General features: G+C 40.8%; 2 protein-coding genes across 2 annotated transcripts in view; both read right to left on the bottom strand.

Annotated features, from left to right (window-relative positions):
* BOK (BCL2 family apoptosis regulator BOK) overlaps nt 1-13,606 on the bottom strand; it is a 291,427-nt gene that overhangs the window by 42,371 nt on the left and 235,450 nt on the right. The gene's annotated exons all lie outside the window — the stretch shown is intronic.
* On the bottom strand, nt 9,465-10,307 carry LOC117366855 (ADP/ATP translocase 4-like). The gene has a single exon (XM_033958816.1). The coding sequence runs from the start codon at nt 10,305-10,307 to the stop codon at nt 9,465-9,467; it is 843 nt and encodes a 280-aa protein (XP_033814707.1).

A 13,606-nucleotide genomic window follows, 5' to 3' on the forward strand; every position in this document is an offset into this window, starting at 1 on the left:
TACCATTTTCCTTTCTCTGGAAAAGATTTTGTTCTACGTTAATACCCTTTAAGTATTTGAACGTCTGAATCATATCTCCCCTGTCTCTCCTTTCCTCTAGGGTATACATATTCAGGGCTTCCAGTCTCTCCTCATACGTCTTCTGGCGCAAGCCTCCTATCATTTTCGTCGCCCTCCTCTGGACCGCCTCAAGTCTTCTTACGTCTTTCGCCAGATACGGTCTCCAAAACTGAACACAATACTCCAAGTGGGGCCTCACCAATGACCTGTACAGGGGCATCAACACCTTCTTCCTTCTACTGACTACGCCTCTCTTTATACAGCCCAGAATCTTTCTGGCAGCAGCCACTGCCTTGTCACACTGTTTTTTCGCCTTTAGATATTCGGACACTATCACCCCAAGGTCCCTCTCCCCGTCCGTGCATATCAGCTTCTCTCCTCCCAGCATATACGGTTCCTTCCTATTATTAATCCCCAAATGCATTACTCTGCATTTCTTTGCATTGAATTTTAGTTGCCAGGCATTAGACCATTCCTCTAACTTTTGCAGATCCTTTTTCATATTTTCCACTCCCTCTTCGGTGTCTACTCTGTTACAAATCTTGGTATCATCTGCAAAAAGGCACACTTTTCCTTCTAACCCTTCAGCAATGTCACTTACATACATATTGAACAGGATTGGCCCCAGCACCGAACCCTGAGGGACTCCACTAGTCACCTTTCCTTCCTTCGAGCGACTTCCATTAACCACCACCCTCTGGCGTCTGTCCGACAACCAGTTTCTGACCCAGTTCACCACTTTGGGTCCTAACTTCAGCCCTTCAAGTTTGTTCAACAGCCTCTTATGAGGAACTGTATCAAAGGCTTTGCTGAAATCCAAGTAAATTACATCTAGCATATGTCCTCGATCCAGCTCTCTGGTCACCCAATCAAAAAATTCAATCAGGTTCGTTTGGCACGATTTACCTTTTGTAAAGCCATGTTGCCTTGGATCCTGTAACCCATTAGATTCAAGGAAATACACTATCCTTTCTTTCAGCAACACTTCCATTATTTTTCCATCAACTGAAGTGAGGCTCACCGGCCTGTAGTTTCCTGCTTCATCCCTGTGACCACTTTTATGAATAGGGACCACATCCGCTCTCCTCCAATCCCCAGGAATCACTCCCGTCTCCAGAGATTTGTTGAACAAGTCTTTAATAGGACTCGCCAGAACCTCTCTGAGCTCCCTTAGTATCCTGGGATGGATCCCGTCTGGTCCCATCGCTTTGTCCACCTTCAGTTTTTCAAGTTGCTCATAAACACCCTCCTCCGTGAACGGCGCAGAATCTACTTCATTTTCTCGTGTAACTTTGCCAGACAATCTCGGTCCTTCTCCAGGATTTTCTTCTGTGAACACAGAACAGAAGTATTTGTTTAGCACATTTGCTTTCTCCTCATCACTCTCCACATATTTGTTCCCAGCATCTTTCAGCCTAGCAATTCCATTTTTTATCTTCCTCCTTTCACTAATATATCTGAAAAAATTTTTATCTCCCTGTTTTACATTTTTAGCCATTTGTTCTTCCGCCTGTGCCTTCGCCAAACGTATCTCTCTCTTGGCTTCTTTCAGTTTCACCCTGTAGTCCTTTCTGCTCTCCTCTTCTTGGGTTTTTTTATATTTCATGAACGCCAACTCTTTCGCCTTTATTTTCTCAGCCACTAGGTTGGAGAACCATATCGGCTTCCTTTTTCTCTTGTTTTTATTGATTTTCTTCACATAAAGGTCTGTAGCCATTTTTATCGCTCCTTTCAGCTTAGACCACTGTCTTTCCACTTCTCTTATATCCTCCCATCCTAACAGCTCTTTCTTCAGGTACTTTCCCATTGCATTAAAGTCCGTACGTTTGAAATCTAGGACTTTAAGTATCGTGCGGCCACTCTCCACTTTAGCCGTTATATCAAACCAAACCGTTTGATGATCGCTACTACCCAGGTGAGCACCCACTCGAACATTAGAAATACTCTCTCCATTTGTGAGGACCAGATCCAATATCGCTTTTTCCCTTGTGGGTTCCGTCACCATTTGTCTGAGCAGAGCCTCTTGAAAGGCATCCACAATCTCCCTACTTCTTTCCGATTCCGCAGACGGAACATTCCAGTCCGCATCCGGCAGGTTGAAATCTCCCAACAGCAGAACCTCCTCTTTCCTTCCAAACTTTTGGATATCCACAATCAGATCCTTATCAATTTGCTGCGATTGAGTCGGAGGTCTGTAGACTACACCCACGTAGATAGAAGTTCCATCTTCTCTTTTCAGAGCAATCCATATCGCTTCTTCCTCTCCCCAGGTCCCTTGCATTTCGGTCGCTTGGATATTGATCTTTACATAGAGAGCTACTCCTCCACCTTTATGACCATCTCTGTCCTTCCTAAAAAGATTATATCCCGGTATGTTTGCATCCCATCCATGTGATTCACTGAACCATGTCTCTGTGATAGCAACAATATCTAGATCTGCCTCTAATATCAGGGCTTGCAGATCATGAACTTTGTTGCTTAGACTGCGAGCATTTGTGGTCATCGCTTTCCAGCTATTTTTCAGCGATAATCTCCTTTTTCGTATGGATTTTTGTGTCGTTTCACTTTCCGTTGCAATACTAAGAAATGAGTTGCTGATATTGCTTATGTTGCAGCCTTTACTACTATCACATCTTTTCTTTTGCCGGGGGTGGTCTCTATAATTGTCCTTCGTACATACACCACCCCCACCTTCTAGTTTAAAGGCAGGGAGGTTTGTCAGACCGGGGCTGTTGTCGGTCGGTCGGTCGGGGAAGCGCCACAAAAATAAGGGGACCTGGCCGGCTGTGCTGCATCCGGGGCGGGAGAGAAGGAGGGGGAAGAAGGACGCTGAAAGCACTGGGGAAGACAAAGGGGTGGAGAAGGACGCTGAAAGGCCATGGGGAAGACGGGGGGGGAGGGGAAAGACACTGAAAGCACTTGTGGAAGACAGAAGGGGGAGAAGGACGCTGACAGGGCATGGGGAAGACGGGGGGGTGGGTGGAGAAGGACGCTGAAAGGCCATGGGGAAGACAGAGAGGGAGAAGGATGCTGAAAGGACATGGGGAAGACAGAGGGGGGAGAAGGACACTGAAAGGACATGGGGAAGACAGAGGGGGAAGAAGGACACTGAAAGCACATGTGGAAGACAGAGGGGGAGAAGGATGCTGACAGGACATGGGGAAGATGGGGGGGGAGAAGAACGCTGAAAGGAAATGGGGAAGAGAGAGTGGGGAGAAGACGCTGGCAGGGAAGAAGACAGAGATGCCAGACTATGTGGGGAGCGGAGGGAAAAAGATGGGCCAGACCAATTTGGAAGGGGGAGAAAGGGAGAGGCACAGTAACAGAGCAAATGGAAGACGCAGAAGGAAGAGATACAGTGGATGGAAGGAACTGAATGAGAACATGAGGAAAGCAGAAACCAGGCAACAAAGGTAGGAAAAGAATTCTATTTCTTTTCTTTTTTTTTTTATTTTGCTTCAGGATAAAGTAGTATATTAGTTGTGTTGATAAAAATTTATAAACAAAAGAGGCTCTGGTAGAAACCCGTTTACAAAGTATGTATTCTTCCCAATTAATATTTCCAAATTAATAAAGTCTTTTTGCTTATTTGTAAATGGGTTTCTACCAGAGCCTTTAATTCAGTAGCATAATTAAATGAAATAACTATTTCTGAAGTTTATAGGGACGGGCGGGGACGGAGGGGATTCCTCACGGGGACGGGCGGGGACGGAGGGGATTCCCCGCGGGGACGGGTGGGGATGGAGGGATTCCTCACGGGGACGGGTGGGATTTCTGTCCCCGCGCAACTCTCTAGTTTAGGCCTGAAGGCAAGCAGTTGCTTCCTCTTCTTCGCAGATTCCCTTGATAGGTCTGGCACCAGTAGTAACTTACTGCCTTCAAAGATGATCGGTGAGAAGGTTTTTGCTTTCTGCAGGAGAATCTGAACTTGAGATTGGCGAAGAAGAGTTACCACGATCAGCCTCGGGAATTTGTTGTGGCATGCCATGTGTTGCCCAATATAATACAACTGGGTAATTGAATAAATTAAATATTGTTCCAAAGGAAATTGTAGCACAAACAGCAAAAAAGGAACAATAATAGTTATTAATACAGTTTCAAAAATGGCGTTTAGAATCCAAAAGTAGAGTAAAATAACTCAGCATAGGGAAAAACCCTTTTATAAACTTTCATAGAATCAATCATTGCACCATCTTGTTAGAATAAATGATTTTTAAATAACTTCATAGATTCATGAAGTAATTCTTAAATCTCCATAATGTGAAAATAAAGTCCAAAGTCCAAAGTTTTGTGAAAAGCTAATATAAGTAAACAGATTTAGTTTCAATGTCTCTGCAGCGGTGACCCAGCGGGGTTCTGACGCGTTTCGCCGTCCTGGCTTCCTCAGAGAACCCGCTAATGCTGTGTGTGACCTTAAAAAATAAATCCTCCTTTAATAAGAAACAACAAGAAAGATACATAGTAACATTTTACAAAGAGAACTTTTAACAAAGAAAACTTTTAACCAAACACTCACAGACTTGTCAGTTGGGTACCTAATTCAAAAGGGAAAGAAACTTCCTCGTGTTCTATGACATGAATGCTCTGCTGAGCACCCTGTACTTATGAAGTGTGAGGCTGTCTGTCATCTGTGAAGAAACGCCCACCATTCTACTTCATGGTTTAACCCAGCAGGGGTGACTGTCTTCCAATGGTAAATCCATCTCTGCTCTCTTTTCCACAACCAAGCTTGGACATTTCCTCCTCTCTTTAGCTGAGCCACTTCTAGTACTATGAACTGAAGATCAGAAAGCCAATGCTGCACTAATGGAGCCTTTAAATCGTTCCTCCTAATTTTGCTCAAATGTTCCGTAATTCGAACTTTGATACTTCTAGTGGTGTGGCCAATGTAAAGTAAATTACATGGGCATATAATCATATACACCACTTTCTGTGTATTGCAGTCTGTATGTTGTTGGAGGATATGCTTTTTAGGCAAAATAGGGTGATTGATGCATGTTGTAACTAACGCATGGGAGCAAATAGTGCAGTTTCCACACATAAAATGGCCTTTAAGATGTTGGGGAGTGCTAGTGTGATGACTAATATATTGGGAAGTGGTGAGATGGTCACGTAGATTTCTGCCTCTAGAAAAAGCAAACATAGGGGGTTGGGCGAGACTTTTATGAACCTGGAGGATATGCCAATGAGATTTGATGATTTTTTTAATCCTAAACGCTTTGTATGAGTGAGGAAGTGTGCACACCATGCGGGCTTCTGCAGGAGATTGAGTTTGCTGAAGGAGGTAAGTTCATGTCATAGAACACGAGGAAGTTTCTTTCCCTTTTGAATTAGGTACCCAACTGACAAGTCTGTGAGTGTTTGGTTAAAAGTTTTCTTTGTTAAAAGTTCTCTTTGTAAAATGTTACTATGTATCTTTCTTGTTGTTTCTTATTAAAGGAGGATTTATTTTTTAAGGTCACACACAGCATTAGCGGGTTCTCTGAGGAAGCCAGGACGGCGAAACGCGTCAGAACCCCGCTGGGTCACCGCTGCAGAGACATTGAAACTAAATCTGTTTACTTATATTAGCTTTTCACAAAACTTTGGACTTTGGACTTTATTTTCACATTATGAATCTATGAAGTTATTTAAAAATCATTTATTCTAACAAGATGGTGCAATGATTGATTCTATGAAAGTTTATAAAAGGGTTTTTCCCTATGCTGAGTTATTTTACTCTACTTTTGGATTCTAAACGCCATTTTTGAAACTGTATTAATAACTATTATTGTTCCTTTTTTGCTGTTTGTGATGCCATGTGTTGCGGCACTCTGTATGCTGTATCAAACTCGATTTTAGTTTCGGCAGGAAAGCAGCTCAGGCAAGAGGGCCGCTACGAAATCCTGATATCACATGCTTCTCTCCCCTCCGGTAAGCCGAGAAGACGAAAACTATTACATTTAGCCTTGTTATTAGCCTCTTCGAGGGCTAGCTCGAGATGGATAATGTGGGAGGTTTGTTTTTGCAGAAGTTTAATTGAATCCTCTGATGCTTGCACTTTCATTTCCAAAGTAATGGTGCGCTTCTTAACATTGCTAAACTCCTCCTGTAAATTAGCTAGGTCTTCTCTCATATCGGAGATATCTTGCTTCGTGTCTAAAATGAGATCACAAATTGATCTAAGTTCTTCCATGATGGATGCTGACGAGGCCTCATCTGATTTTCCATCCACATTTTTCTGTGGAGAAGAGGGCTCTGTGCTTTTGCACTTTCCAGGTTTTGCAGTAGACATAATAGCAAAAGAAGTAATGCTCCAAAGAGGGAGGAATAAACCTTAAAGTAGGATGTTTTTCTCGATTTATTTTAAATTGGTGCAGGAGCTCTCTTACCATGAGTCCATCATAGACGGTGCTCACCAGCGCCCCCGATCCGATAACCAGTTTTTAATTCACAATTGAACATTGCCTCCTATCCCATGACTCCTTAATTTTCTCAGGAGCCTCTCATGAGGAACTTTATGAAAAGCTTTCTGGAAATCTAGATACACTAATAATAATAATAATAGTTTATTTTTATATACCGCCAAACCATCAGTTCTTGGCAGTTTACACAATAGTAATTACATCAAGTAATTAAAATACAGATCCAAATAACAATGTCTTATAAATGGAAATAACACAATTCAATAAAAGATACTAACTAACAAAGTACAGCCCTAACTTATTCAAAATAAAATATGCACAATACAGATTATTTATACTAAAATAGATAAGCAACTTTAAACCTTACTCCATAAAAATAATAAAAAATCTGCCTATCATAATAATTTTGAAATCTATTAAATATTGTATTGTTTAAATAGATAAATTTTAAAATCCTTCCGAAATTGATGGTAAGTGAGGGCTAGAGTAATAGCATTCAAACATGAATTCATCCAATTGAAAAGCCAGTGTCCTATCTAAAAATTTCTTAAAACGGCACGCTTTCGCTGAAGAAAAATAAAACTAACCGGTTCTACGTATATTTTTTTACATTTAAAAAAATCTAAAATGAGCAACAAGATAAGATGGAGCTAACCCAAATAAAACTTTATAGCAAATACATCCAAATTTAAACAACACTCTAGCCTCGAACGGCAACCAGTGAAGTTTTTGATAATATGAGCTGATGTGATCATGTTTTTTTAAATTAAAAATCAAACGAATAGCTGTGTTTTGAATTAATCTTAATCGACTAGTTGTTTTTTTATGAGCACCCAAATAAATAGCATTACAATAATCTAATATTGAAAGAATTGACGATTGAACCAGTATTTTAAATGATATAAAATCAAAATATTTTCTAATGGTATGCAACTTCCAAAGAGTAATAAAACATCTTTTGATCAATAAATAAAGGATTAGTAGCCAAACTGCTCACCAACTATCTCGAGGACCATAACTTACTCCATCCCATACAATCCGGCATCAGTACTAACTTCAGCACAGAGGCACTACTAGGCTCCCTTATCGACACAGCAAGACAACACCTCAGCATTGGAAAAAAAATGCTGCTCATACAGCTGGACCTGACGGCAGCATTTGACTTGGTAGACCATAACATCCTACTGCAAATCTTGGACTCAATAGGCATCTCAGATAAAGTCTACTCATGGTTTGAAGGTTTCTTAAAATCCAGAACATACAAAGTAAAATCAGACAAAGAAAAATCCAAACCTTGGTCCAACCCCTGTGGTGTACCACAAGGTTCTCCACTATCCCCTACTCTCTTCAACCTATATACGGCCTCTCTTGCCATTTACCTGAACAAATAAGACCTAACCTCTTATAGCTATGCTGATGACATCACCATCCTCATTCCTTTCGACCAATCAGAGCTCTCAATGACACGCACTACACCGAACTCATCCAAACCACCTCTACCAGGCATAGAAAAACACCCCCCCATTCACTTACCCCCCAATCAAAGAAGTAAAACAGAAAAACTATATGAAGGCTACTAGCCACTCAAGCAGCAAAAATAGATAACCAAATCTCCAACCTATTGATAACAACCCCAGACTACAAGATGTTCAGAAATGAAATAAAAACTATACTCTTCAAGAAATCCCTTAATAAAGCTTAATACCATGAATACCCCCTTCTTACCATCCCCTCCCTAACCCCTGATCCTACGTATCCCTCTCTTGGAAACGATCTCTGATCTAACTTTGTAACCCTTCTTCCATAACTCTTTTTGTAATTCGCTTTGAACCGAAAGGTAATGGCGGAATAGAAATCTGTAATGTAATGTAATGTAAATCTGTATGAGCCTTAAATTATAAAGTACAATCTAATGTAACTCCTAATATTTTTAAAGTAGGGACTATTGAATAAGTTTGACCATTTACCGTCAACATCATTTCAGTAAGCTTATCATTAGGGCTAGCCAGAAAAAACTTTGATTTATCTGGATTCAATTTCAATTTGAAACTAGAAGTTCAGAATTTCACTTGTGTAAGAATGAAAGAAATCTGATTTAAAATTTCTGGTGTAAATGCAGTTAAAGGGATCAATATTGAAAATTTAATTTGCGTAAATGAAAAATTTTACTTGTAAACTATAAAGAAAATGACCCAGTGGTGCTAAGTAAATATTAAATAGAGTTGACGAAAGTGGTGATCCCTGAGGAACCCCACTTTCGTTTATCCATCAAGCGGACAACTGACCAGCACTAACAACCTGTTAAAGACCCATTTTTTAGGAAACCTTGGAACCAATTCCATACCTTTCCTGAGATTCCAATAGAATCCAAACATGATAATAAAATGTCATGGTCTACCAAGTCGAAAGCACTGCTCAAGTCCAGTTGTAAGATTATTGCACTTGAGCCCGCTTTAAACAAGGTATGAATGTGATCAATTAATGAGGCCAGTACTATCTCCATACTAAATCCTGATTAAAAACCAGACTGATAATTTTGTAAAATTTCAAATTTATCTAAATAATCCACAAGTTGTGTATTGACTAAACCTTCAATCACTTATGTAAATAATGGAATAGAGGCAACTGGTCTAAAATTAGCTATATTAGTAATAGATTCTTTAGAATCTTTTACAATTGGAGTAATTAAAATCTTACCTATTTCCCTTGGAAACATCACTGTTTCTAATAATGACATTATCCACTCAAACAATTTTGATTTTTTTTTTTTTTTTAAGATAATTCATTTCAGTGTTGCATTTGTTTATTTTTTTCATCATATGAAATACAAGTTATGCATGACTAAGGAAACACTATTATGGGCATTATATGGCAGAAAATATTTGTAGTACTTTTTGTAGCTTTATCTGTAAGTACAATATAATGATTCACAGCATTTTAATCAATAAAAAACATTAGCTTTTGACTAGCACTTTAACTAGAACATGGACCATAATATAATCAAAAAGATAAATAAAAAACAAATCTGACAGCTAAGTCACTTTCGCAATCAGAGCCTGAGCCACTTGGAAGGCCAAGGTCAAGCAACTCCTGTATCTTGTCGTAGAAAACCAGCACTAGAGCACCTCCGGTTCCACGAAGGACATTGGAGAAGGCTCCATGGAAGAAAGCCTTTAATCCCTCTTGCTGGAAGATCTTCACAAAGCAGTCAATGGTTCCACTGTATTGGCGTTTTGCCTCACCACTCTGCATCATCATGCGTCTTTTCACAGTATCAAAGGGATAGGACAGTATCCCAGAGAATATAGTCACAAATTGAGCAATGAAAAAGGAAATAATAATTGGGATATTCTTTGCACTGGGAAGCATTCCCTTTATGGTGTCGTAACAGCCAAAGTAAGAAGCTCGATACATAATGATTCTTTGCACTGAAACACCAAATCCCTGATATAAACCACAGAGCCCATCCAACTTGGCAATTTTAATAATACAGTCACCCAAGCCACTGAATTGTCGTTCCGCTGGACCTTTCCTGATGTCAGCAGCTAATCTAGTTCTTGCAAAGTCTAGAGGATATACAAAACATAAAGATGTTGCTCCTGCTGCTCCACCAGATGCTAGATTTGCTAAAAACCATTTCCAGAACTTCTTTTCCTTGTTAATTCCTGACATGAAAAGCTGTTTGTACTTGTCCTTGAAAGCAAATTTTGATTTTAAAGAAAGCGGTGCATTTCTCATTAACTTTGAAGGGCAATCATCAAGTTGACAATTTGTTTTGGCATACTTAGAAAATAATTTGCAAAAAGTTGCCCAATCGGGGGAATTAAACTGATTCCAGCACATATTAGCCCTTGTTCCCTCCTTATCTTGATTTATATAAATTCAATAATTTTTTCATTACTGTTTTGCTTTAAATGCTTTCTTAAATTGATGATTTTAATTTCAAAATATTGAGCTTGCCTTTATCCAGAAGTCAAGCAAATTGGTGAGGCAAGACCTCCATCGGCTGAACCCATGCTGACTCTTGTCTCATTAAATCATGTTCATCTACACGTTCCACAATTTTATTTTTTATAATTAGTTCTACTATTTTGCCCGGCACCAAGGTCAGGCTTACTGGTCTGTATTTTTCCGGTTCTCTCCTGGAACCCTTTTTAAGAATTGGCATAACATTGGCTACCCTCCAATCTTCAGGTACTATAGATTATTTTAGCGACAGGTCACTAATTTAATGTTTGAGTTCTTTCAGTACCCTGGGATGTATACCATCCAGTCCAGGTGATTTATCACTCTTTAACTTGTCAATTTGGCTTAGTATATCTTCCAGGTTCACCAAGATTTCTTTCAATTCTTCTACCTCATCACCCTTGAAAACCATTTCCACTTCAGGAAGATTTCTTACATCTTCTGTAAAGACCGAAGTAAATAATTCATTCAGTCTCTTTGCTATGGCCTTATCCTCCCTATCATTCCAAGCAGCAAAACTAAAGATGATGTCAGAATCTTAATATTCTGGAATCGAGGGTGAAATACTCATGTGGATTAAAAACGGTTGATGGATAGGAAACAGAGAGTGGGGGTAAATGGACAATACTCGGACTGGAAAAGCATTATGAGTAGAGTGCCGCAGGGTTCGGTGCTCGGGCCCGTGCTCTTCAACATATTTATAAACAACCGAGCAATTGGTACAACAAGCGAGGTCATGGATCGAAAAAGACGACTTACTCACTCAAAATGAACTCTGTCCCCCGGGCTACCATGGTCTTTTCTCTCCCAGAATTTTTTTTTTTTAAGTTCAATCATCTTTATTAATATTTTTAAATACACATATCTGAGGCACAAATCTCCCAGAATAAACCGGAAAGGAGGAGGTCTAGCCCTTCTCTACAAATCATTCTTTAATGTTGAGCTCCTCGAAAAGGGCAGCCATCCTTCCTTAGAATTCATGCTAGCTTCAATCAATGACGAACTTCATCCCCACCCATTAGGCATCCTGCTACTCTACCGCCCCCCCACCCCCTGGAATAAATCCTCTGACCTTGTTCTTGAGACCATAACAAGGGCCTATCTAAAATTCCAAAGACTACTGATCATTGGTGACATAAACCTTCATCTAGATGACAACACCAACAAGGACACAACTGATTTCAAAGACTTCCTCGTTTCCTTAGGCTTCACTGCTCCACCTCCCACCCCTACCCACGAAAAGGGACACTCCATTGACCTCATCAGCTTTCTTGACCTGACCGAGCACAAAACTTCCACTGATGAGACCCGTTGGGAACATGTCCCCTGGTCCGATCACCTCCTAGGCTCTTTCTGCCTCCCTGTCTTCATGTCAGACCTTGGTACCCCAACCCGAGCCACACACTCCATCACCTACCGTAAAAAAATCACAAGTGAATTATTCTGGTCCCAGTTTCTTAACAAACTCCCTCCTCTTCCCAACCACACGGACCCAGACTCACTCTGGCACAACTGGGTGACTCTTTCCGAAACCACATACCGTGCTCTTGCCCCTCTAGCCACTAAACCCATCTCCTACTCTAATAAGGCTCCCTGGTATCTCCCATACCACAGGGAATTAAAACAGAAATGTCGGGCCCTGGAGCGGAAATGGAAAAAATCAAAATCCCCCTCAGATAGGCAATCCTGGAGAGAAAAAAATCAAATTCTACAACTCCGTACTAAAAAAAGCTAGGAAGAATTTATATGGAGATAAAATCTCCAGGTCAAAAAATCAAAACAGTACACTATTCCACATCTGGCGAAACCTAACTTCTAAAAACGACACCTCCCCCTCCCCCCCTCCCCTCTCCAAATGACCTAGCCAAATTGTTCAACGAGAAGATCACTACCATAAAGAGCTCGTTCCCCCCACTTATCTCTTACAACTCTCTTCCTCCGAAAGACTCTGACCCTATACCTGCTGACAGATCATGGACTACTTTCGAACTCGTATCCGAGCCCCAGATCTCTAAACTTTGCCTCAAACTTAAATCCTGCAAGTGCATCCTAGATCCTTACCCATCCTACCTTTACGAAAACATCCCTGCGCAGGCCATCTCTTCCCTTACTAATCTTATAAATAAAGCTTTACTATCGGGCCTGTTCTCCACAGAAATGGGACACATTGCCTTATCCCCTCTTCTGAAAAAACCCGATCTAGACCCCTCCTTACCATCGAACTACCGCCCCATAGCTAACATCCCTCTTTTAACAAAACTTCTAGAGACCATAGTCGCTACTCAGCTCTCCTCTTACCTAGAGAGATTCTCCATTCTCCAACACTACCAATACGGATTTAGGCCCAATTTCAGCACCGAGTCCCTCCTAGTTTCCTTAATTTCAAAGGTGCAACAACTACACGCTCGAAACAAATTTGCCGTTCTTCTACAGTTCGATCTCTCCGCGGCTTTCGACGTCGTGCACCATGACATACTAATCTACCAACTCTCTGAGATAGGAATAGACTCCTTTGTCCTAAAGTGGTTCTCAAACTTCCTTCGCGCTCGTTCCTACATTGTCAACGCAAACGGCTCCAATTCCGCTTCGTAGACACCATCCTGCGGTGTCCCACAGGGTTCTCCCCTATCCCCTATTCTCTTCAACTTGTATATGACCTCCCTGAAGCTCCTCAAATTATCCCCCCTTGAAACAATTTACACATATGCAGACGATATTCTTATCCTCCTCGAAACAGATCAGAACCTTACAAACCTCCAAGAGAACATCACTTCATGCATAATGAGACTTCACGCCTGGTCCCTCTCTGTACAGATGAAATTAAATGAATCAAAAACAAAATTACTCTGGCTCGGCCCAAAATTAGTACACCTGCCCACCCTCTTCACACTACCCACAGGCCCTGCTCTGCACCTTGAGTTCTCAAGCAAGGTCCTCGGCATCACAATCGATTCCTCCCTCTCCCTCAGCGATCACCTGAATTTCTTGGCAAAATCATGTTTTTTCAGCCTCCATATGCTGAGGAAAGTTAGATCCTATTTTCACCAAAAACATTTCACTGTCCTTGTACAATCCATTATCCTATCCAAACTCGATTACTGTAATGCCATTTATTTATGCCTAACAAAAAAAGTCTTCGCAGACTCCAGCTGATCCAGAATACTGCAGCCAAACTG

Source organism: Geotrypetes seraphini, chromosome 9 (assembly GCF_902459505.1).
Source record: "Geotrypetes seraphini chromosome 9, aGeoSer1.1, whole genome shotgun sequence".
Classification (NCBI taxonomy): domain Eukaryota; kingdom Metazoa; phylum Chordata; class Amphibia; order Gymnophiona; family Dermophiidae; genus Geotrypetes; species Geotrypetes seraphini.

Bases quoted from the DNA above. Each gene is read 5' to 3' on its own strand.
- LOC117366855 (XM_033958816.1), bottom strand. From the start codon at position 10,307: ATGTGCTGGAATCAGTTTAATTCCCCCGATTGGGCAACTTTTTGCAAA.